Source organism: Zea mays, chromosome 10 (assembly GCF_902167145.1).
Source record: "Zea mays cultivar B73 chromosome 10, Zm-B73-REFERENCE-NAM-5.0, whole genome shotgun sequence".
Classification (NCBI taxonomy): Eukaryota; Viridiplantae; Streptophyta; class Magnoliopsida; order Poales; family Poaceae; genus Zea; species Zea mays.
The window spans coordinates 149,241,244-149,267,562 of record NC_050105.1 but is presented as its reverse complement, the minus strand read 5'-3'; the positions used below and the strand labels follow the sequence as shown (position 1 = coordinate 149,267,562).

Below are 26,319 nucleotides of genomic sequence, written 5' to 3'. Positions count from 1 at the left end.
TATACACCGCATCCAAATTCATACGTCTTGAACCCACTTTACATTGTACAAAAAAAAGTAGAGCTGAAACTTAATTTTAAAGAGGTATCGACAGAATATAACGTTTTCGTTTGGAACTTATTTTTCAAGAGATTTTTATTTTCTCATAGTTCATTTTCTCTTAAGAAAATATAAATCACTTTAGAAAATAGAGTTCTCAAACTAGCCCTTAAGGACTTATTTAGATGCTCTATTATTCATCACAATACATAATTAAGCTATGTTTGGATCATTTAATATTTACCCTGAGGTGAATACTAAATATTATGATGAATATTAATTTACATTTCAATCTCCCTCAACTCATGTTTATTGGGGTGAATACTAAATGATCCAAACATAGCCTAATTATGAAGGGAATTCCTCCCCAATAAGGCTGGTGGCAGTGCGGGCGACAGCGCGGGCGAGAGGCCGGCGCCGGGTGATGGCGCTCGCGCCCGACGAGAGCGGGCGGTATCGCCTCGCTCTCGCCCGCGCTGGAGCGCCCGTCCGGGCGAGAGGCGGGCGAGAGGGAGGCGAGGCACTGGCGGGGCGAGAGCGCGGGCGAGAGCGACATGGCGCGATCTGATTGGTCCACGTGTGCTAGCCGTTGCAACTAGCCGTTTTTTACCGTTTGGAGTCCAAAAAATTCGAAAAAAAATTGCAAAAAATCACAAATTTCATCCCCAATCCCTCTATATATACCCCTACCCGGGTGGAGCTCATTCCACACACCATTTCATCTCATTTTTCTCTTCCAAACTCCTCTTTCTTCACACAATGTCGGGTTGGTCCCCAGATTTGAACACCTTCACGGATCTCTTGCAGTCCGATGGGTCACCTACAACCCTTCCGTTAGATGAGTCTTCTTCACTACATCGTCGCTCCGATGTTTCAGCCTCACTCCCCCGTGCACTATTTCCGGCTGCGCGTCCACCACCATACCCTTATCCCTATCATTTGTATCAATATCCACCGTCTTCATATGGTCAACCTCCAACTTCCCAAGCCGGAATTCAAGCCTCATTCCCGGTACGTCCGTATGCCCCTCCCCCATCTGCTGCGGACGAAAGTCAAGCTTCTTTCCAGATACCTCCATACGCCCCTCCTCCATGTGCTCCACCTCCGTATGGAGTACCTCCTTATGCTCCATATGCTCCACCTCCGTATGGAGCACCTCATCCATATGCTCCACCTACGTATGGAGCACCTCCTCCAGTTGCACCTTTATCTGTTGGATCTGAAAACCAAGCCGAGGAAAATCCCGTGCCGAAGGAAAAGCGTCCAAAGAGGCTAAGAGTGGACGAAGGAAGACGAGGAAAAGCTGGTGAGTGAATCGTTTCTCATTTATTTAATCTTGATTTTTTTAGTTTACTTATATTATAGGTTTTATTGTAGGTTAATGCTTGGTTTATGCATTCTAATGATCCCATCTCCGGCAACAATAAGAGCGGTTCAAGTTTCTGGGGCCAAATAGCGGCAACATATAACTCCACCTCCGACCCTATCCGTCATCGAACCGCCAAGCAACTTAAAGATCATTGGGTCACCTACAACCGGGAGGTGACCAAGTTCAATGGATTCTACCTCCAAGAAGAAAGGTTGCGTCAGAGCGGAGCTGACGATGCAATGGTCATGGATGCAGCAATGGCGAGGTTCGAGGGTAAAATGGGGCATCCATTTAAGCGCCATCATTGGTGGCAAGTTGTTCGCCACGAGCCCAAGTGGTCAGCAAAGCATGGTCTTGGTAGTGGATCTGATTCGACTGCGAATAAGAGAACCCGACTTGGAGTCTCTGGTGAATATAGTTCTGGAGGCACTGAAGACACCGAGGAGGAAGTGTCCCGACCAGTGGGGCGTGATAGGGCAAAGGCGGCTGCGCGAAAGACAAAGACGAAGGGGAAAGGGAAGGAAGCCACGAGCAGCGAATCAACAAGTGAAGCATTCAAAATGAAGAACTTGTGGGGTGGATTAGTGAAGGCCAAGCTTTTGAAGCAATGGAACATCCTAAAGGGCCGATCAACCAGATATATGAACCCGGCTGAAAGACGTACCCATGTCAGGGCCGTAAAGATGGTCGAAAAAGAACTTGGTCTGCTAGATGACGTAGAAGAGGAATCGGAAGCGGAACGTGAAGAGGAGGAAGATGAGGATGAGATCGAGGAGTCCGATTAGAGTTATGTAATTTTATTTTAATTATCATGTCATTTTATTTTAATTATTATGTACTTTGTAATTTTTAATTCAATAAAAAATATTATGTTGTGTGTTTTCTAAGCGTTGAAATAAATCTGCGTGAATTACTTAATTCTGAAATAGAAAAGCTGACGTGGCTATAGCCTGAGGCTGTAGCCTGCTGCAGCCTGTGCACTGGAGCAGTAGGGGCGAGAGTGGAGGCGAGAGCTGACATGGCATGGGCGAGAGGGAAGCTGTGCACTGGACTCATCCTAAAGGCTGATTTGGTGACTGGTGGGATTGGAGAGGATTATAAAGAAAATTAGTTTATTTTTCTCTTGATTCCCTCCAATCCCCCGTGATCACCTTGTTGGTGACCATGGATCACGAGGGTATCTATACAGAAGAAATTCTCTTACTATTTAAATTTGAATAGCAAGTTGATTCTTCTCTTATGGATCTACTCATGGTTCATAGTCACCAAATCAGCCCTAAATATTCTTTATTTTACTGATCAGCAAAGCAGCCTTAACACGTACTAGAACGCAGCCCTTATCCAAACGGACTAGATAGCCTACCTCAAGATGGCTACAGTGACATGACACCGAAGCATGTGTTGACGGCACGGTAGCGTCCGGCCGCTGCGAATTTGGGTGGATCGTCTAGAAAGATGCCAAGCACAAGGCATTAAAAACGGCCAGGCCTATATCACTCGGACACTAGCGTAGCAATAGCATAGCGACATGGATGTACTTGCCGAGCAGTTTGGGTGACGCGCAGCACGGCGTTTGCTGCCTCGCTTTGAGTCCGAGTCCTGAGTCCATGCTCGTCATGCACCGCTCCAGAGTCCAGAGTCCGGACCAGCGGTGGTGCTAGGCTGGATAACGAGCCAGCTAGATTTGGTTTGTCTAAGGTGGAGCTGACTCGGCTAGTTAAGTTAACGACTCATAGAGTCAGTTCAGATCGACTCGTTTACGAGATCGTGCTGTCTCATTTAGCTCATGAACCGGAGCAGAAAAAAAACAATATGTATATAATAATTAATTTCTAGTTAAATTTAAACTAATTTAACAATAGAAAATATTAATTATACTCGAAGTTTCACAAATCAGTCAATGTAACACGAAATTAGCACAACTCATCAATTCACAATTCTCATACATGTTCATTAGTTTAACGCACAATTATATTCACATAGACCAATTTAACACGTAAACATAGTTCATTAATTATTAGGTAAACTCATATGCCATAAACACCTCAAATACATATAGCATGTTCATCAATTATTCCATAAATGATATGTATATAGTTTCACTTTGCTGGAATGTGGTAGCTCGTTTAGCTCTCGAGCTGGCTCGTTAACGAACCGAGGTAGGATGCCATATCAGCTCGTGAAAAAATTCAAACGAGACGATTTGAGCCGAGCTGACCATAAATCGATTGAGCCACGAGCTTTTCGTCCAGCTCTACTGCTCGCTCGTTACCACATGCTTGTTGAGGCCTAACGATTCCAGCTATCATTGTTAACTGGTTAGTTACAATAGCCCTTGGTTGTCCCTCAATGTCAACCAGGGATCTAAATGATCTCAGTTGATATTGTTGTTGGGCAATGCAATGGTCTATCGTGAATAAGTGCACCAACCAAATGAAATATGTGTGGCTGATTAACGAAGTAGCATATTGTTTGTGCCACCTAAAGAGGTTGGACGGTCCGCCTCTAGACGCGAACGGTCCACGTGTAGATTAGAACAGACGGCTTAGCTATTTTTCCATGTGTGTTTATCCGTTTAAACCTCTGTATTTTTTGTTAGGAAACGTCTACGAACAGTGTCAGATGTGTGTGTCTTTATCCCTGTAGCAAACATAAATAGTGGAGCATGACTGCATGAGAGGGCAGAGACCGAACGAGGGAGCTGGCCATCGTAACCGAACCGAGCCGCCTCCACGACCGAAGGAGAGAGCCATCACCGCCGAGCAGCCACCGTGATCGACGTGGACATCTCGTTCGTGCGCACCCAAGCCAAACCACTGGGGAGACGGAGAACGCGCACCCCCGAAAAGAAAGCCGTCTCCGGCAGCGGCAGGACACGAGGAGACCGTGGGGCGAGCACGAGAACATGCGTTCCGCAAGGCATGGGCGGGCTGGTTGGTCGGTCCCGCTCCGCCTCCGCCCCTGCTGCTGCGGCTACTGGGCGAGTTCACGTGACCTTGCCGCCGATCCGACCGGGGAAAACGCGCGCCCGCACGCACCTCCAGCCGTTGCCGTTGCCGTTGCCGTTGCCGTTGCTGGGCCGGCCGTGGAAGATCGCTGGAGGCTTGGGAGCTTTCGTGAGAGGCACGCAGGCGGCAGCTCCTCTCTCTGTCTTTTTGACGGCGCTCTCCTGCTTACCTCAATATGGTTTCAATGAACCTTAGTTTTTTTAAAAAAAAAAACAAAAAACAAAAAACAGAACAACAGAAGATGGATTCAACACCTCAGCGAGAGAGGACCCGCGCTGCGAGTGGGCCCGCGACACCACCATCCAGCAGGCACGCGCCAGCCTTTCGCACATGGACATGGACATGGGCACACGTCGCCGGCCACCACCTGCTCGCCAACGCCGATGCACGTTGCCGCCACGTGCAGTGGTGCACCCTTCTCTCAGGTCTCTCTCCTCGGAAGCTCTGATAACCATGGCAATTAACTAGGCCAAAAGAAAAAAGGTGCTACTACTACAAAAAAACGTTTATTATTAGGAGTATCCTCCTAATCTCCTCGCTAACAGCGGTCAAAGCGTCTGGTCCTGGGCTCCTGGAACCAGGCATACGAAAAATCGAAAAAAAAACACTAATAAATTCCTATGCAAACGACGATGCTTGGAATCGCAGAGAGCTTGCACTTGCAGTGCAGGACAGTGAGTGAGCCTGCAAGGCCTGGGCAGAGACTAGAGAGAGACGCGGTGAATTATACATGCTGAAAAAAAGCTCTCTTGTCAGGTTGTTGAAGTTGGTTTATTAAGGATCTGAACGCTCGTGGGGTTTAGTTTAGGCCAGCTAACGCATGCAGGAAACTGCCAGATAAACAAATGGTTACGGTTCTCTGACTATGTGGGGTTCTCGTTCTTCAGCACTTGTTTAGCACAAGAAAAGCAAAAGGAATTGAAGAGAGCGCTCACCAAAGCGTATGCGTATCTCAAGTGGATAACAAAAGCCATGGCCTAGCGGTGGGTTGCTTGCTTGTTTCAGAAGCACGTAACAGAGACTGGGGGTCACAGGGACGGCGCATCTCCTGCACTGCACCGGCCACCGGGTCACTGCTAGCTTGACGGGAGAGAGCGTTTAGGTTAGGGTTTGTTGTTGGGATCCTCCATCCGGTTACCTCAGCCCTAAAGCGTGGTTAATTAATTAATCAATCAAACGAGAGGTCGCTGGCAGGCATAGACGAGAGTTGGGAGGCAGTGACAGGAGGCTACTCCATGTTGCTTGAGGACGAAAAAGAGCAGTCTGAGTGGCCATCGGCATCAGACAGAGAGGGAGTGGGGCGGGCTGGGAAGAGAATGGGATCTGCTATCTAGCTAGTGGCTCGTCTCTTGTTCTTAGCTATATAGGTCCACCATCCATTATGCATGGTATTTCATTATCTCTTATATATGCCCAGAATTATATTATTATTGGCATACGTAGTACAACATCATGCACGGCCCAGCACAGCCAGCCACTAGCTCTTTCTCGTCGGGTTTCAGGACAAAAAACAGCTGTTGGAGAATGAACCAGAGTACTACTACTACGTACGTCCATCCTGAAAAAAAACCCAACGACAAGGACTAGCTAGCTAGCTAGGGTGCATTTGAACAGTAAATTAAGGCGCAAATGATCCATCTTCTTTAAGTTCTCCTAATTAATTAACCCTTCTCCGAAAGAATGACTGGATTTGACATGAACAGACAATGGGTTTAATTTGTGCTAAAGAAATTAACCTCGGAATAAGCTAGCTAGTAGGCGATGGACAACGTCCCTGCATTGCTCTCAGCAAATTGCAATTACCACTGTAATAAGACTTTCTGATTCGTTATTTGGATCGAGTGAGCTAACTGCTAACAGATCCCCGTCCTGATCTACTCTGTCGATCTGTGCGTAGCACCTTGGTGGCAGTGAGTGATGGGATGGGTTTGTTGTTGTTATCCTATGCGTAGCGCAGCTGCAATGATAGATGTCCATGCGCCGACGATGCCGTTTGCTAGACAGGCAGCATACTGCAATGATAGTATCCAGGGCTTATGGTTAGTAGCTAGAGGGAGGAGGATCGGACTTCAACCTCAAATTAACCATCAGAAAAATCAGTAGAGGTTGGAAGGAACGGTGGTTGTTGTTGTTTACTCAGGTTTCCGTCAAGGTGACTGATGCGTGTGCACTTCAAGCGCATGCAGATCTACTACTACCAGTACCAGCTCAACCAACGCGCCGGTCTAGTCTTTCCTCCTGCCCCGCCCATCGTATGTATGTCAATGGGGATCATCATGAGCTTGGACGGAGAGAGAGAGAGAGAGAGAGAGGATCCGAAGGCGAGCACGGACAGGGCACCGCATTAGCAGCTCGAAACCAAACCTTCAGGAGGGAGGAACACCGACAGCGGATTTTGGCACCACGAGGACAAGGAGAGTCCACCTAATGCTACATACGTCTAGGTGACATCCCGGCGCCCAGTAGTGTGTGTGTGTTCGTGAATCCTTTTATTTAAAAAATAAAAATAAAATTGGGTTAGCTAAAAGAGCGCCATCTTTCAGCGCTTGTGCTTCCTTCCCATCTGTGCCACCTAATTTCTTTGACGGACGACGCACAAGCACAGTCCCGTACGTCAACCCCCGGTGGTTGCCGGCCCGGCACTGCCCCGAGCTGCTCCTGCTCGTACGTGTACACAGGTTAGAAATTAACGTGTTACCTGCAGCCACGTGCAACAACGCACTGCACTGCACTGCATATTGTAATTTGTCCATGAACAATGATCGGTGTTCTTGTTCTTGGCTACACATCTAGAACGGGCGCAGCCGGCACCGCACATGCGACGTCGCGGCTGAGATGTGTCCTCGCCTCGTCCATGCCGTCTGGTCGCCGTCCTCACATGTCATATTGGATCCAATATCGTGGGCGGGTGGGATTGCTTGCTCCTGCTGCAGAGCGCGGCATGTGAGCAGCCCGTATGCCACGGAAGCTGCTGTGGGGTGCCTACAATGGCAGCAATCATACGAGCGGTTGGGCTGACTGGCTGGAGGAGCCGGTGAACGGCGGCGGTTGGGTCCATCCGGAAGAGAAGAAGCCCACGAGCGCGGAGGCCACACCACAATAGTATCCCCCTCTAGTACTAATTCGCCGATGGCTGAATTTTCCCTTATCGACGGACAAGCTCCATAAATCATGTACGATGCTTACAACATTTTAATGCAGAATTAATATAACAAAATTGTATAGATATATTTGTGTTACATGCAGAACTAAGGTTCTAGAAATGTCGCCACAATTCTTGGGAGTACTGGGATATCAGTGTCTAGAAAGAAAAGAAAAGAAAACAAGGACTTAGAACTGTGTCAGAAACACAGAAATACTTATGGCTGTACATTACAAGAAAAGAAATAGGAATATCTTTAGTTTAGCTTGGCCAAGTATATGAGCGAGGTAAAATTGGATGTTTTTTTCCATCGGTACCATACCTAGTCATAGACTCATAGTAAAGCAAACAGCCATAATAGATGCATAGAGCATGTATGTAAGTACCCATCAAGGACCATGTGATTGAACAGGATAAATAAATCACTCGAATCAAGGGTTCATTAATAGCCTAAAGCTGAAGAAAATCATCGTCAATGAAGAACACAGATGTGCATGTTAAGCATTTCTAGACTTACAATGGGATGGCAAACCCCATTTCGGAAATTGGGGGAGGGGGAAGAGACTAATAATGTCTTTGGATTGGATAGCTGCAACAATCAGAGTGAGAAAATGGGCAGAGTGCAACGGGCATTGCTACCAAAATGAATCCTCAATGTCAATGGGATCACATCAGGCGTTACTGATTTTCAACGCCGCATTACTGTAGGGCGGACCATCACTTGCGTGGCCGTCCTCTTTTTCCTCTGCCCGAGGTTCCTCCGGCTTTCTGAGCAGAACTCTCGGTTTTCTTGGGGCGGCCTCTGCCCCTTCCAGATGGCTTTGCCTCAGGGGTCGCCTTTTTGCCTCCCCTGCCTCTCCCTCTATTAGCGGGTTTACGGCCACGCCTGCCCTTTGACTCTTCTACACCACCATTTTCATCGTCTCCGCTTTCATCCTCATCATCATCATCATCCTCTTCGGATTCAGATTCAGAAACATCCTTCGTTTTCTTGCGCTTGTTGGCACGTGAGTTGGTGCTGGCAGATGCCTTCTTGGTTACTTGCACCTCCACTTTCTCTACTGCACTCAAGAATTCAAAAATCATCCATAAGATATGTGAATCAGCAAAATCTAGAGTCTAGTTATAGCTGCGGACCAAATTTTCTATATAAAACACATTTTCATTGTTTTTATGGTTAAGATCTCTAGTGCTTCTTATTATGCATCCGAAATCTGAGGACGCACAACACAGTTCAGCAAAAATAGATAACCAGCAAGACTTCATGTTCGTTTTTGTAGTCATTTTGGATCTGGGACAGGCCTTCATCATGAAAAGGTTCAACCAGCCCAGTACAAATGTACTTAGACGCAGGGTGCATGTTCAGTTCAGGCCTAATAAATCAAGCGATTTCATTTGCATGCAGGAAAAAAGCATGGAAGATTTAAGTGTCTGCTTGCAGAATCAAACCATGTCATTCGGAAACAAAAACACAAGGGAATACAAACCTTCAGCACCGGTGTCACCATCATAAATTTCCAGCTGAGCAACAAAAGAAAAGTGTTAGAATATAACGATTAACACATGTCCACCAAACTGTCAGAACGAAAGGCTAAAACAGCACACGATATTGCAAGGCAATAAATAAAACAGGTGGTAGATATTAACGTGTAAATATAAATCCAAGCAAACGAGCAAGTGTCTGGATAAGTTCTTTGTTCAATTGTGACCTAGTTGTATCCCCTTAATCCCTTATCTATCATTTCACCAGTTGCCTTTGTCTGGATGTATCACTAAACATCATTATTCAATTGCAGTGCAGAAAATAAATCTACTACAAGATTGAGATACATAGGGCCTGTTTGGAATAGCTCCAGCTCCAAGACCAATACAGGATTTGGAGTTTGTAGGATGAAATAAACGGGTATAAACATTTGTTTAATATACCCCAACCTCCAACCCCAAGAATTTATAGAGCTACAGAAAACCAGCTCAAAAAAATCAGGGAGAGCTGTGCCATGCCAACATCAGAAACAAAAAAAAACTGTAATGCGGACAGCTGGTAATTTATCAGACCCATTCCTTTCCTTTAACCGAACATTAAAAAATTTGAAGCATTCATGCATCAAAGTGCAATTAAGTTACCTGACCAAGTCGATCACCAACATTTGCTCTGTCCACAACAATCAGAGACAGTCCAAATCCACAGCCGACACTGGAGAAAGTGTTCTCAAGCTAATATAGACCGCAACCTTCAAAGGGAGAGAATGCAAACAGGCACGTATAGTTTAATGTAGTTACCTTGTAACATGCATGCCCTCAAGAATGTCCACCTTTTTGGGATTTGCTGATGATCTATATTACAAATATATGGTACAACAACAGTCAGCGAGAGTCTAATATGTACTGTCTGATGAACATATTCTAATATTTTTATATATACATACTTCTGCCCGTTAGGCCCATAACCAAGCTCTCCATTCTGGGCGACACCCCAGCTTATGCAAGAATCATCAGCACCAACAATGTGGTGCATGTTACCAGAAGCCATGCAGCGAATGTTCCAACCACTGAAGAAAAAAATTTGAGTTAAGCAGGAAAGCAAACATAACAATGCTACATCATGAAGTTAAACAAATAACTAAAAAACACATCATATTAACAAGAACAAACAATGACAATAAAGTATGGTAGATTGTAGTATTCTGCGTTATTGTGACAAGTGTGTGAGGAACCTTAAATCCATCACAGGTTTCGGGTACATCCAATCATCGCCTGTATTCTTCATCTTTCCCCACATGTACAACTGTCCACCACCTAGAAATCAAACCGTCAAGATATTAATACAATGATGTCAATTGTGGGTTTTGTGATACAATCAGGAGGTTCTTAGCAACTCAAACTATACCAATAATTCTTTTGTCAATGAATTGTGGGATTATGTGAAATGAAAATCGTTTGATTATAAACCAGGTTACTTGAAGGCCAATGTCAGATGCCTTGTAGTGAAATTGACGCCTAAAAACCAGACCAAAACAAAAACAACATAACTGAACAAACAAATACATGTATGCCTTGCATAGTTCAAAGAGTTATTCATTCTATGTAGTGATAAAGCTTAAAGTTATTTGACTAATTGACTGTCACCAAATTCAATAGATTGGCAATAAATAGCTTAGCTGACAAACAATCTGTTAAGAATTAACTTCTAAAGAAATGGAAGAGGGCTAACTTGCAGATGCTATAATGTGTTTGTGTTGAAGCTGTTTAAAAAAGAGCAAACAAAACATATTTGGTAAGATACTTTTTAGTAAGGTTCTATCTCCCTATTTTCTCGAGTATTTTTTAATACAACATCAATAACAACAAAGCTTTTCAGTCTAATAAAGCAGGTTCAGGTATACTAGAGTTGAAGCCCAACATGAGAAACCACACCACCGAAAAGGGAACACACACACAGAGAGAGAGAAAGAGAGAGAGAGAGACTGACATATATAGAAACCAGCCTCATATATACATACACACACATTTGGGGATCTACAGATTTTATCATGTACGTGGATAGCTACCTGTCAGCGCCCCTGGGTATGGGTACACCATGCCCTACAACATAACCAACCAGAGCAGAGTACGAGAACCCCACCATTACGGTGGGTCATATCAGGAAGACGCAACTACGACCAAAAGAACTTGTGGTTGAGACCACCGCAACGTGGCCGTGTGGGGGTCCCAACCATGTATGGCTCAACCAGTTGTGACACGTGTCGCTGGCGACCCTCGTCCCTGACGGGGTCCGGAAGCACCACATGCCCAAGGGCTCCCACCGGAGCCCACGACCCTCCGAGAGGCCTGCTGCCTCCACCCTCTCTGCCGACCACACTAGGGTCCAGGCGTGCAACGTGCCCCAGGGACCCCTAGCGGACTCCGGGCACGCCAAGTGACTGGGCCACCCACAACGCGATTGGTCAAGGAGTTGAAGTCAAAGGGCAGTTGTGTGGTGCCTGTTCAACAGGATAGGCATGGTCGTGCCCACATTATGTGCCACGCTAGTTGTCAGGCTGGAACATCCTAGGTGTGGCGGTAGTGCACCATTGTGGCACATGCATGGACGACGACCACCACGTCTGGTGACGACTTCATCCACGGAGTATGGGTGACTTTGAGTCTTTGACCACCCACGACGTGCAGACGACGGATGGACGGTTACACTTCCAATAGTAACAGCATGAGTGGTTTGGCTGCCAGGGCAACACCACGCAACTTGTAACCCCCTCCTGGGACCCCTTCTAAAGGGGCAACATACACACGTCCGGCCAAACAATGGACAAATAACACACAACACTTAGCCATTCCTGGGTTCCAAGCAATACAACCAGCAACCAAAGGGCATAGGGTATTAGTGTATTACACTCCAGCGGCTCCCAACCTCTCTAAATCCAGCGTCCCTCGTGCATCCTACACTCTCCCACGCCGTGTTCTCTCCGTTAACCCGGAGTATACCAAGCCCCTGTGGAGGTCCTGAACTCACGGTGATCGCCTAAACCCCTGTCGAACCTAGGGGGGTGCATCCTGTATCCTCACTGACGATTCATCGTCACTACCCAAAACCTTATTTTTGCTTATCTAGAAAGCAACATCTAAATGGGCTGCAACACAGTTTAAAAGCAGCAGAGCAAATAAAACCTAACTCTTCAGCCACATCTAGATCTCTTCGTCTGTAGCATTCAGTGTCAATTATCAAAGTAACTGTAAGGGGCTTACAGGTAGTATGCACAAAAAATGCTTCCATGCTTTGCCTTAAATGAAGTAATGTGATGTCTAATGCGATAGCAGCAGCATCAAGATTCATGAGGTAACCAAGTATTGAGAAAGTTCCACTAGTGATTTCTGTAAGATGAGCACTTACATTCATATAGGTAAAAACTCAGGTTTAAGAAAATGCATGCACCGTCTAAAATACAGGGAAGATACCAACAGATGATACCAAAAAAATGTTAAGGTTACCAGTTCATCCATGAAAACAAGCAAAATACCACAGAAACATATTATCCCCAGTCTAAGCATAAGCTTAAATTAAATGAATACAAGAATGGCATTTGCACTAGAGCTAGCTGTACCATACCAGCAGTGCATGCAGAACTCACAGAACCAGCTGAGACAATGGCATTAGGAGGCAGAACATTGTGCTTCTGGAAGACTTCTACAAGGCGAGGTTGCCATTCATCCTTCTGTTCTCTATGCCCCAACCTAAGTAACAAGCAAGCCTTGCCTTATGCACCTCCTTGGGTTTGGACTATAACATGGTTACAGTAGGACGCATGCCAATAATATCATACCTTCCATATCCACCGAAGCCCCAGCTGTCAAAAAATAAAACATCAGTAAGAGAAAATAGAAGACATTAAGCCTGAAAACACAGGTCCTGCACATATGCAGTCTTTGTAAACCATACATAGAGGCACTCACACCTATTAGCTATTAGTTTTGAAATTGTGTAAAACAAATAGAGAATTAAACACATACGTGTAAACAAAGCCATTGGAATCAACTGCAACTGCAACATACAAGTAAAGAAACAGGGTTCACATCAGCGTTAGTCATGATGGAAAACATAAAGAAGGCATGAGAAAAACCTGTATGGTTAGTTCCGCATGCAACTTTGACAACAGTTTTCCCAGAAAATGCAGCTATTGCTCTTGGACGGGGCTGGGGTTCATAGGTCAGTTTCACAGACGATTCTTTAGCATTGTACTGAAATAGCATAAATCAAATCAGTTGGATACATAAAAATAAGAGAAAAGCCAACATGTGTTTTAAGAATTAAGAGTAACAACCAACCTCATTATCAGTTCCATGCCCGAGTTGACCATATTGGGGAAGACCTGCTGTACTGAATAACAAAGAATAAAATACTGCCTCAAAAAAAACTGATGAACAACACATCCACTAACACAGCCGAAGCAGATACTAATAAAAACGGTTGAAGATTTGTAGTTTTAGATCTCCAGCAAAGACATACAGTATAGAAGAGCCTTCCACAGATGACAACCAGGCAGTAAAATCAGCCCCACATGCAACGTTGGTTGCTTCCGCAACGATACAGGACACTGGCGATGACTCAATCTCTGCAGCAATTGAAGAATCACAGTAAAATAGCAACATGTAAGATCGAAGAGGGGAAAGATCTCCACAAGATTCGACCAATTATTGATCCTGGAAAATGATAATACCACTATGCTGAAAGTTAAGTTTATCAATTGCCCCACAGACACTAGGGGCAAAAGGAGTGTACGAAATGCCATTCCCAACATGTAATCAAAGATAATTCAAGTTCACATCAGATGCTACATCAAAATACTAGCGGTTTCATCCAGCATAAGGGGAAAAAAGAAACTATTAAAATATCAAAATGTTTGCAGAGTGTATCATGATTGTTTAAACTTGAAAAACGTAACAATATGTTAGCACTTAGCACCAAAATGATGTGTGTTGGCACCTCTGTGACTACTCACAGGCAATAAGAAGTGAAAGGTACCAACCATTCCTTAAGGAACCCGTCCCTAACTGTCCATGCTTGTTATGACCGAAAGATAAGGATTTGCCATCATCAGTTACAACCACTGTATGGTTTCTTCCAACACATGCTTTGATGATTTTGTATCTGCAGGTTTAACAAGTGTATGTTAATATCTTTGAACACAAAGAATGTTCAACGGCTTCAAAACAATCATATTAGTAATACTATCTAATTAGCTCGCGAGTTTACCAATACTATAGCCAGCTATTAATAATAAAACTGCAGGTAAAGAGTTTTCTGTTGTAGGCAAATAAACTATCTTACTTTGATAGTTGAGAAACAACAGTCGGCAGGTTACGCAGAAGAGTATCTCCATGCCCTAGCTGTCCCTTCTGCTAGAAGGTTTCAGTGTTAAGCAATAAATACAATAAGTGTAACTGACTATACAGATTTATACCTCGTTGCGACCCCATGTATAACATTTGCCTCCAGCATCTAAAGCAACACAGTGGCAAGCAGCTGGGAAAAATGTTAAACCAAGTCATTAGCAAAGGCTGAGAAGTATATTGAACAACTGTTGAATTCAAATTCCGATAACTGAAAGCAAATACAGAACGTAGTAAAGCATGTAGCATTCAATATACGATTACAATAGTACCTCGATTTATTCACCAATCAAATCAAGCAAGAGGTGATTTTTAGAATAAAAGAACAGTGTATTGGATGGTTTCCATCTCAATCAATCTCCGTTCCACGCCTTTACAATTACAACCCCCAGCCCCCTATCACTCGCATGCTGCAATTAGTGAGGACTTTGTCGGAGTGTGTAAGCCATATCAGCCTCTCACGTCGGCATGTCACTGCCAAGCCATCATCTGCATGCCGCCAACGAGCACTCCTGACCTCCTCGATGCCTCTGCTCCACCCGTCCACGTGCACAGAGGGAGAGGGGCAAAGAGTGGCGGGTTGGCTGCATTGGAGGCAAAGCGACAAGAGGTAACGGCAATGTACTCCGACATTTAGGTCTCCCACCACTCCCCTTCGTTTCTTTTTGTCCAAGCCGACCGCCCCATTTGTATTCGTTCAATCACCCATCCCCCTCGCCCTGCAGGTGCCATTTTTTGGGGGCAAGTAACCCAGCCCAGCTCATTCCATCTGTATCTATTTAACACCCCAACCGCCAAAAAATGCAGCTATTTCAATTACATATTTTGGTGAAATTACATGATAAAGGGTAGGGGTGCTGAAGAAGTTACAATTATGTAGTCTTTGCATATTGTTTCGAACTAATCTTCTCAACATTGGTGCAACTAAGGCTGTACTGGATAGTTATACCCAAAATGGTACCACAAAGACCTATTTTTTATCCCCCAAAAAAATCCTTTACAGACTTGCAATCCAGACAGATCGAATGATCCAATCCCTAAACGAATCTAAAGTCCAGACAAGGACCACAGACCAACTGGACCTGCTTTCGTTTGATTGCATATATGATCATAAACTAATCTAAACCTTTGTAAGCATCAACGGGTTCCAGCACCTCCCGTGCTGCCAAAAAAAAATGACGCGCACATCATCTCAAATGCGGGCAAGGAAGACGGGACTCACTGCATCCAGAGGCAACGAAGCGGATATCAACGCCCACGAGCGGCCGCAGCCGAGTCGGCGACACCAGGTTGCCCTGCGCCCCGCCCACCACCTTCCGACCCATGGCGTCGAAGCTCGTCCCGCCGCAGTACAGCAGCTCCCAGCCGGAGCCGCTGTCCTTCGCCTCCGTCTTCTCGTCGCCCTCGGTGGCGGCAGCGGCAGCGGCGTCCTTCTCGGGCTCGGTGCTGGCCGACATTATCGCCAACGGCAGTGGCGGCGGCGGCGGCGCAGGATTTCGATCGGGAACCCTAGATTTGGTACGAGGAGGAGGAGCCGGGGGGAGCAAGCAAAGGTGGGATTTGAAACAAGCGACACTCAAGATTGAACTTTTCACAAGCAGGTGTGCGCTATGTGGATATATAGTACTGCACTGGGTTCGGCTAGTGGAGCCGGCTATTAAAAGACGACCTGGAGATATTTCAAAGGTGCCACGTCTACGAGAATGACTTGTGGGGCAGTGCTAGTAGGTGGACCGCTTGTCAACGACTGGTTCTCTACGACGGCGGGCGGCGGTAGTGCGGCTACCGTTAATTTCACATGGCCATGGCCCATGGTGGTACGGTTTTTTTTTTCCTTTTTCAGGGGTCTCTTACAATTTTGTTTCTATAGTTTTTTTTATTCGTCATCATGATATATGTGCTAGTCATTTTTTCTAAATTTAACTGTAATTATAAAAAATCAACGCGATCGACCATGTCTTTTTGTGTCCATCAACGAAATCAATCTGCAATTTGTCCGATCGACAATTTTAGGCCATGTTTGGTTTCAATTAGTCTTAGGACTAAATTTTAGTCCCTACTTGTTTGGTTATAAGGACTAAATAGATTCTAAAGTCATTAAATATATTGTCCAAAGACTCAAATGCTCTTGGAATACACTTATGTGGGCTTTTAGTCTCTTTTAGCACCTATGTGAAGGACTAAAAACTAAATCATTTTAGTCTATATTTTAGTCCTAGTGTTTGGCAAAAAAGGGACTAAATGGGACTAAAAACTAGAGACTAATATTTAGTCCCTCTAACCAAACACCCCCTTATTTTCAATCAGCTGGTGTATGACTTTTATGTTGATTTATTTAAAATCAATATAACTTTATTTTAGTTACAAAAACGCTAGTAACCCTTACCTTATGTGAAACTCTCATGTTTTAAATCCTAGTTCTGTGTTTTTCACGTCCACATGTTCATACAAATATATAGAATAGTTTTACAACCGTTGTAGCTTATGTTTATACCTTTTCTGTGCATATGTTGCACGGTTCAAATATTAAATTTGTGCTTCTTATGAGAATCATAGGCTTCGACTCCTTTTCACATCCGTTCAACGCATTGGCATGTTAAGCTACAGCCTTGGATGATACGGATCACATATGCGTCATAAAAAAAATAAAAACTCGTGATTTGTGCAAATAGAAATTGTCAAATCAGATGGTATAACAAACATTAGTCAACAAGAGTACGATGTGACATTCTCGTTCAAAGCTATGAAGACGTCTAACCCCAACCCGATGCAAACATTTGATCACACTCATTTGAAAGCTTCAGTGACTTCCTCTTCCCCTAGCCATCTATCTTTCGTTTCAATAATTGTTGGTGCCTTCGCCATGGCTTCAAGGAGGTTGTTTCCTCCTATTGGCGTAGCAGGTCCCCTCTCCACCGACCCTTTGTTGCGCCTCAAGAGGTTACGGAGGGCCGCTAGGTCCTAGAGCAGAACCCTGTGTACAATGGATTAGTGCGGGAATGATTGTTCGATTGTCATATGGTTCTGATAGTCGCCTAGAGGGGGGGTGAATAGGGCGAAACTGAAATTTACAAAAATAATCACAACTACAAGCCGGTGTTAGCGTTAGTAATAATAAATGAGTCCGCAAGAGAGGGCGCAAAACAAATCGCAAGCAAATAAAGAGAGTGACACGTGGATTTGTTTTACCGAGGTTCGGTTCTTGCAAACCTACTCCCCGTTGAGGAGGCCACAAAGGCCGGGTCTCTTTCAACCCTTCCCTCTCTCAAACGGTCCCTCGGACCGAGTGAGCTTTCCTTCTTCTCAATCAACCGGGAACAAAACTTCCCCGCAAGGGCCACCACACAATCGGTGCCTCTTGCCTCGGTTACAATTGAGTGTTGATCACAAGAGCAAAAGAGAAAGAAAGAATGCGATCCAAGCGCAAGAGCTCAAAAGAACACGACAAATCTCTCTCGCTAGTCACTAAAGGCTTGAGTGGAATTGGAGAGGATTTGATCTCTTTGTATGTGTCTAGAATTGAGTGCCTAGCTCTTGTAAGTGGTTAGAAGTTGGAAAACTTGGATGGCAATGAATGTGGGGTGGTTGGGGTATTTATAGCCCCAACCACCAAAAGTGACCGTTGGCTGGAGGCGTCTGCTCGATGGCGCACCGGACAGTCCGGTGCACACCGGACAGTCCGGTGCCCCTGCCACGTCATCACTGCCGTTGGATTCTAGCCGTTGGAGCTTCTGACTTGTGGGCCCGCCTGGGTGTCCGGTGCACACCGGACATGTACTGTTTGATGTCCGGTGCACCGGCATGGGCGATTCTGACTTCTGCGCGCGCTGCGCGCGCATTTAATGCACCGCAGGGAGCCGTTGGCGCCGCAGGGAGCCGTTGCTCCGCTGGCACACCGGACAGTCCGGTGTACACCGGACAGTCCGGTGAATTATAGCGGAGCGGCTGCCGCGCGAACCCGAGGCTGGCGAGATCAGGGGACCGAGCTTTTTTGGAGCACCGGACATGTCCGGTGCACACCGGACAGTCCGGTGAATTATAGCGCGCCGGCTCCGAGAATTCCCGAGGGTGAAGAGTTTGAGTCTGAGTCCCCTGGTGCACCGGACAGGTACTATTCACTGTCCGGTGGCACACCGGACAGTCCGGTGCGCCAGACCAGGGGTGCCCTCGGTTGCCCCTTTGCTCCTTTATTGAATCCAACACTTGGTCTTTTTATTGGCTGAGTGTGAACCTTTTACACCTGTATAATCTATACACTTGGGCAAACTAGTTAGTCCAAAGATTTGTGTTGGGCAATTCAACCACCAAAAATATATAGGAACTAGGTGTAAGCCTAATTCCCTTTCAATCTCCCCCTTTTTGGTGATTGATGCCAACACAAACCAAAGCAAATATAGAAGTGCATAATTGAACTAGTTTGCATAATGTAAGTGTAAAGGTTGCTTGGAATTGAGCCAATAAAACTACTTGCAAGATATGCATGGAATGTTTCTTTCTTATATAACATTTTGGACCACGTTTGCACCACATGTTTTGTTTCTGCAAATTCTTTTTGTAAATCCATTTCAAAGATCTTTTGCAAATAGTCAAAGGTACATGAATAAGAGTTTGCAAAGCATTTTCAAGATTTGAAATTGTCTCCCCCTATTTCAAATGCCTTTCCTTTGACTAAACAAAACTCCCCCTAAAAGAGATCCACCTCTTAGTGTTCAAGAGGGTTTTGATATACCATTTTTGAAATACTACTTTCTCCCCCTTTTGAACACAATAGAATACCAAATGATAAAGACTTTTGGAAAGCACTAAGTTTTTGAATTTGGTGGTGGTGGTGCGGTCCTTTTGCTTTGGGCTCATTTCTCCCCCTTTTTGGCATGAATCGCCAAAAACGGAATCATTAGAGCCCTTGAAGTGCAATCTTCCCCTTTGGTCATAAATAAGTGAGTTAAGATTATACCAAAGACGAAGTCCTTTTGCGTTTGAGCTTTTACTCTCTCCCCCAAGGATGAAGTCCTTTTCCTTGATGCTCATTTCTCCCCCAAAGAAGAGAGAGTTGCTCGGAGTGGTGGCGAAGTATGAGTTACGGAGTGGAAGCCTTTGTCTTCGCCGAAGACTCCAATTTCCTTTCAATATACCTATGACTTGGTTTGAAATCGACTTGAAAACACATTAGTCATAGCATATAAAGGAGATATGATCAAAGGTATTCAAAAGTGCTATGTGTGCAAGCTTAGCAAAAGAAATTTCTAGAATCAAGAATATTGAGCTCATGCCTAAGTCTGGTAAAAGATTGTTCATCAAGTGGCTTGGTAAAGATATCGGCTAATTGATCTTTAGTATTAATGTAAGAAATCTCGATATCCCCCTTTTGTTGGTGATCCCTAAGAAAATGATACCGAATGGCTATGTGCTTAGTGCGGCTATGCTCGACGGGATTGTCGGCCATTTTGATTGCACTCTCATTATCACATAGCAAAGGGACTTTGGTTAATTTGTAACCGTAGTCCCGCAGGGTTTGCCTCATCCAAAGCAATTGCGCGCAACAATGTCCTGCGGCAATGTACTCGGCTTCGGCGGTGGAAAGAGCGACCGAATTTTGCTTCTTTGAAGCCCAAGACACCAAGGATCTTCCCAAGAACTGGCAAGTCCCCGATGTGCTCTTCCTATTGATTTTGCACCCCGCCCAATCGGCATCCGAATAACCAATTAAATCAAATGTGGATCCCCTAGGGTACCAAAGCCCAAACTTAGGAGTATAAGCCAAATATCTCAAGATTCGTTTTACGGCCGTAAGGTGTGATTCCTTAGGGTCGGATTGGAATCTTGCACACATGCAAACGGAAAGCATAATGTCCGGTCGAGATGCACATAAATAAAGCAATGAACCAATCATTGACCGGTATACCTTTTGATCCACGGACTTACCTCCCGTGTCGAGGTCGAGATGTCCATTAGTTCCCATGGGTGTCTTGATGGGTTTGGCATCCTTCATCCCAAACTTAGCAAGAATGTCTTGAGTGTACTTCGTTTGGCTAATGAAGGTGCCCTCTCGGAGTTGCTTGACTTGGAATCCTAGAAAATACTTCAACTCCCCCATCATCGACATCTCGAATTTCTGTGTCATGATCCTACTAAACTCTTCACATGTAGACTCGTTAGTAGACCCAAAAATAATATCATCAACATAAATTTGGCATACAAACAAGTCATTTTCAAGAGTTTTAGTAAAGAGTGTAGGATCGGCCTTGCCAACTTTGAAGCCATTAGCAATAAGGAAATCTCTTAGGCATTCATACCATGCTCTTGGGGCTTGCTTGAGCCCATAAAGCGCCTTAGAGAGCCTATAGACATGGTTAGGGTACTCACTGTCTTCAAAGCCGGGAGGTTGCTCAACATAGACCTCTTCCTTGATTGGTCCGTTGAGGAAGGCACTTTTCACGTCCATTTGATAGAGCTTAAAGCCATGGTAAGTAGCATAGGCCAATAATATGCGAATTGACTCAAGCCTAGCTACGGGTGCATAGGTTTCACCAAAATCCAAACCTTCGACTTGTGAATACCCTTTGGCCACGAGTCGAGCTTTGTTCCTTGTCACCACACCATGCTCATCTTGCTTGTTGCGGAAGACCCATTTGGTTCCTACAACATTTTGGTTAGGACGTGGAACTAAATGCCATACCTCGTTCCTCGTGAAATTGTTGAGCTCCTCTTGCATCGCCACCACCCAATCCGAATCTTGGAGAGCTTCCTCTACCCTGTGTGGCTCAATGGAGGAAACAAAAGAGTAATGTTCACAAAAATGAGCAACCCGAGATCGAGTAGTTACCCCCTTATGAATGTCGCCGAGGATGGTGTCGACGGGGTGATCTCGTTGGATTGCTTGGTGGACTCTTGGGTGTGGCGGTCTTGGTTCTTCCTCATCCTCCTTTTCTTGATCATTTGTATCTCCCCCTTGATCATTGCTATCATCTTGAGGTGGCTCGTCTTCTTGATTTTGCTCTTCATCATTTTGAGCCTCATCCTCATTTTGAGTTGGTGGAGATGCTTGCATGGAGGAGGATGGTTGATCTTGTGTACTTGGAGGCTCTTCGGATTCCTTAGGACACACATCCCCGATGGACATGTTCCTTAGCGCGATACATGGAGCCTGTTCTTCACCTATCTCATCAAGATCAACTTGCTCCACTTGAGAGCCGTTAGTTTCATCAAACACAACGTCACAGGAGACTTCAACTAGTCCAGTGGACTTGTTAAAGACCCTATATGCCCTTGTGTTTGAGTCATAACCAAGTAAAAAGCCTTCTACAGTTTTAGGAGCAAATTTTGATTTTCTACCTCTTTTAATAAGAATGAAGCATTTGCTACCAAAAACTCTAAAATATGAAATATTGGGCTTTTTACCGGTTAGGAGTTCATATGATGTCTTCTTGAGGATTCGGTGAAGATATAACCGGTTGATGGCGTAGCAGGCGGTGTTGACCGCTTCGGCCCAAAACCGGTCCGGTGTCTTGTACTCATCAAGCATGGTTCTTGCCATGTCCAATAGAGTTCGATTCTTCCTCTCCACTACACCATTTTGTTGTGGCGTGTAGGGAGAAGAGAACTCATGCTTGATGCCCTCCTCCTCAAGAAAGCTTTCAATTTGAGAGTTCTTGAACTCCGTCCCATTGTCGCTTCTTATTTTCTTGATCCTTAAGCCGAACTCATTTTGAGCCCGTCTCAAGAATCCTTTTAAAGTCTCTTGGGTTTGAGATTTTTCCTGTAAAAAGAATACCCAAGTGAAGCGAGAATAATCATCCACAATTACAAGGCAATACTTACTACCGCCGATGCTTATGTAAGCGATCGGGCCGAATAAGTCCATGTGTAGTAGCTCCAGCGGCCTGTCGGTAGTCATGACATTTTTGTGTGGATGATGGGCTCCAACTTGCTTCCCAGCTTGGCATGTGCTACAAATCCTGTCTTTCTCAAAATGAATATTGGTTAGTCCCAAAATGTGTTCTCCCTTTAGAAGCTTGTGAAGATTCTTCATTCCAACATGGGCTAGTCGGCGGTGCCAAAGCCAACCCAAGTTAGTCTTAGCAACTAAGCAAGTGTCGAGTTCAGCTCTTTCAAAATCTACCAAGTATAGCTGACCCTCTAGCACTCCCTTAAAAGCTATTGAATCGTCACTTCTTCTAAAGACAGTAACACCAGTATCAGTAAAAAGACAGTTGTAGCCCATTTTACATAATTGGGATACGGAAAGCAAATTGTAATCTAAAGAATCTACAAGAAAAACATTGGAAATAGTATGGTCAGGTGATATAGCAATTTTACCCAAACCTTTGACCAAACCTTGATTTCCATCCCCGAATGTGATAGCTCGTTGGGGATCTTGGTTTTTCTCATATGAGGAGAACATCCTTTTCTCCCCTGTCATATGGTTTGTGCACCCACTGTCGAGTATCCAACTTGAGCCCCCGGATGCATAAACCTACAAAACAAATTTAGTTCTTGACTTTAGGTACCCAAACTGTTTTGGGTCCTTTGGCATTAGATACAAGAACTTTGGGTACCCAAACACAAGTCTTGGAACCCTTGTGCTTGCCCCCAACAAATTTGGCAACTACCTTGCCGGATTTGCTAGTAAGCACATAAGATGCATCAAAAGTTTTAAATGAAATGGCATGATCATTTGATGCATTAGGAGTTTTCTTTCTAGGCAACTTGGCACGGGTTGGTTGCCTAGAGCTAGATGTCTCACCCTTATACATAAAAGCATGGTTAGGGCCAGAGTGAGACTTCCTAGAATGAATCTTCCTAATTTTGCTCTCAGGATAGCCTGCAGGGTATAAAATGTAACCCTCGTTATCCTGAGGCATGGGAGCTTTGCCCTTAACAAAGTTAGACAAGTTCTTAGGAGGGGCATTAAGTTTGACATTGTCTCCCCTTTGGAAGCCAATGCCATCCTTGATGCCAGGGCGTCTCCCATTATAAAGCATGCTACGAGCAAATTTAAATTTCTCATTTTCTAAGTTGTGCTCGGCAATTTTAGCATCTAGTTTAGCTATATGATCATTTTGTTTTTTAATTAAGGCTAGGTGATCATGGATAGCATCAACATTAATATCTCTACATCTAGTGCAAATAGAAACATGCTCAACATTAGATGTAGAGGGTTTGCAAGATTTAAGTTCTACAACCTTAGCATGCAACATTTCATTCTTAGTTCTAAGGTCGGAAATAGTAGCATTGCAAACATTAAAATCTTTAGCCTTAGCAATTAAATTTTCATTCTCTAATCTAAGGCTAGCAAGAGATGCATTCAATTCATCAATCTTAGCAAGCAAGTCAACGTTATCATCTCTAAGATTGGTAATTGAACCATTACAAACATGTGAATCAACCTTAGCATTTAAAGTAGCATTTTCATTTCTAAGGTTGTCAATCATCTCACGACAAGTGCTTAGCTCACTAGACAGTTTTTCACATTTTTCAACTTGTAGAGCGTAAGCATTTTTAACCTTAACATGTTTCTTATTCTCCTTGATTAGGAAGTCCTCTTGGGAGTCCAAGAGATCATCCTTTTCATGGATGGCACTAATTAGTTCATTTAATTTTTCCTTTTGTTCCATGTTAAGGTTAGCAAAAAGAATGCGCAAGTTATCCTCCTCATTTTTATCATCATCCTCATCACTAGATGTTTCATATTTAGTGGAGGACCTTGATTTTACCTTCTTTTTGCCATCCTTGGCCATGAGACACTTGTGGCCGACGTTGGGGAAGAGAAGGCCTTTGGTGACGGCGATGTTGGCGGCGTCCTCGTCGTCGGAGGAGTCGCTTGAGCTTTCGTCGGAGTCCCACTCCCGACAAACATGGGCATCGCCGCCCTTCTTCTTGTAATACTTCTTCTTCTCCTTTCTTCTTCCCTTCTTGTCGTCGCCCCTGTCACTGTCACTAGACATAGGACATTTTGCAATAAAGTGACCGGGCTTACCACACTTGTAGCAAACCTTCTTGGAACGAGGTTTGTAGTCCTTCCCCTTCCGTTGCTTGAGGATTTGCCTAAAGCTTTTGATGATTAGGGCCATCTCCTCATTGTCGAGCTTGGAGGCGTCAATTGGTTGTCTACTTGGTGTAGACTCCTCCTTCTTCTCCTCCGTTGCCTTAAAGGCCACCGGTTGCGCCTCGGAGGTGGAAGGCTCGTCAAGCTCGTTGATCTTCTTGGAGCCCTTAATCATGCATTCAAAACTCACAAAATTCCCGATAACTTCCTCGGGGGTCATTAGTGGATATCTAGGATTCCCACGAATTAATTGTACTTGAGTGGGGTTAAGGAAAATAAGAGCTCTTAGAATAACCTTAACTACTTCGTGGTCATCCCATTTTGTGCTCCCGAGGTTGCGCACTTGGTTCACCAAGGTCTTGAGCCGGTTGTACATGTCTTGTGGCTCCTCCCCTTGGCGAAGACGGAAGCGACCGAGCTCCCCCTCGATCGTTTCCCGCTTGGTGATCTTGGTGAGTTCATCACCCTCGTGCGCCGTCTTGAGTAGGTCCCAAATCTCCTTGGCGTTCTTCAATCCTTGCACTTTGTTGTATTCCTCCTTGCTTAGGGAGGCAAGGAGGATGGTTGCGGCTTGGGAGTTGAAGTGCTCGATTTGGGCCACTTCATCCGTGTCATAGTCCTCATCCCCTATTGATGGTACCTGTACACCATACTCAACAACATCCCATATTCTTTTGTGGAGAGAGGTTAGATGAAATCGCATCAAATTACTCCACATAGCATAATCTTCACCATTAAAAGTTGGTGGTTTGCCTAATGGGACGGAAAGTAAAGGTGTATGTTTAGGAATGCGAGGGTAGCGTAGGGGGATCTTACTATACTTCTTGCGCTCTTGGCGCTTAGAAGTGACGGAGGGCGCATCGGAGTCGGAGGTAGAAGTTGATGAAGTGTCGGTCTCGTAGTAGACCACCTTCCTCATCCTCTTGTGCTTATTGCCTTTCCGATGCGGCTTGTGGGAAGAAGATTTTTCCTTCTTCTCTTTGTGGTGAGAAGAAGATTTCTTCTCCTTCCCTTTGTTGGAGGAGCTCTTCTTCTTCTCCCTCCTTTTGGTGCGGGACTCTTCCGATGAAGTGCTCCCGTAGCTTGTAGTGGGCTTTTCGCCGGTCTCCATCTCCTTCTTGGCGTGATCTCCCGACATCACTTCGAGCGGTTAGGCTCTAATGAAGCACCGGGCTCTGATACCAATTGATAGTCGCCTAGAGGGGGGTGAATAGGGCGAAACTGAAATTTACAAAAATAATCACAACTACAAGCCGGTGTTAGCGTTAGTAATAATAAATGAGTCCGCAAGAGAGGGCGCAAAACAAATCGCAAGCAAATAAAGAGAGTGACACGTGGATTTGTTTTACCGAGGTTCGGTTCTTGCAAACCTACTCCCCGTTGAGGAGGCCACAAAGGCCGGGTCTCTTTCAACCCTTCCCTCTCTCAAACGGTCCCTCGGACCGAGTGAGCTTTCCTTCTTCTCAATCAACCGGGAACAAAACTTCCCCGCAAGGGCCACCACACAATCGGTGCCTCTTGCCTCGGTTACAATTGAGTGTTGATCACAAGAGCAAAAGAGAAAGAAAGAATGCGATCCAAGCGCAAGAGCTCAAAAGAACACGGCAAATCTCTCTCGCTAGTCACTAAAGGCTTGAGTGGAATTGGAGAGGATTTGATCTCTTTGTATGTGTCTAGAATTGAGTGCCTAGCTCTTGTAAGTGGTTAGAAGTTGGAAAACTTGGATGGCAATGAATGTGGGGTGGTTGGGGTATTTATAGCCCCAACCACCAAAAGTGACCGTTGGCTGGAGGCGTCTGCTCGATGGCGCACCGGACAGTCCGGTGCACACCGG

At 45.0% G+C, this 26,319-nt stretch overlaps 1 protein-coding gene across 1 annotated transcript; it reads right to left on the bottom strand.

Moving 5' to 3' along the window:
- Nucleotides 1-7,933: 7,933 nt before the first annotated feature.
- LOC100193728 (uncharacterized) lies at nt 7,934-16,062 on the bottom strand. The gene is made up of 16 exons (NM_001138816.2): nt 15,663-16,062; nt 14,512-14,573; nt 14,379-14,446; nt 14,077-14,198; nt 13,557-13,662; nt 13,376-13,427; nt 13,171-13,288; nt 13,061-13,091; nt 12,874-12,897; nt 12,660-12,784; nt 10,273-10,354; nt 9,985-10,107; nt 9,839-9,892; nt 9,683-9,752; nt 9,046-9,079; nt 7,934-8,619 (listed from the first exon to the last, which is right to left on the bottom strand). The coding sequence occupies exons 1-16, from the start codon at nt 15,895-15,897 to the stop codon at nt 8,276-8,278; spliced, it is 1,650 nt and encodes a 549-aa protein (NP_001132288.1). The 5' UTR covers nt 15,898-16,062; the 3' UTR covers nt 7,934-8,275.
- Between the last annotated feature and the right edge of the window lie 10,257 nt (nt 16,063-26,319).

Bases quoted from the DNA above. Each gene is read 5' to 3' on its own strand.
- LOC100193728 (NM_001138816.2), bottom strand. From the start codon at position 15,897: ATGTCGGCCAGCACCGAGCCCGAGAAGGACGCCGCTGCCGCTGCCGCC. The intron at 14,574-15,662 runs GTGAGTCCCGTC...CATTTTTCCCAG, and splicing joins CTTCGTTGCCTCTGGATGCA to CTGCTTGCCACTGTGTTGCT. The intron at 14,447-14,511 runs GTATAAATCTGT...ACCTTCTAGCAG, and splicing joins ATACATGGGGTCGCAACGAG to AAGGGACAGCTAGGGCATGG.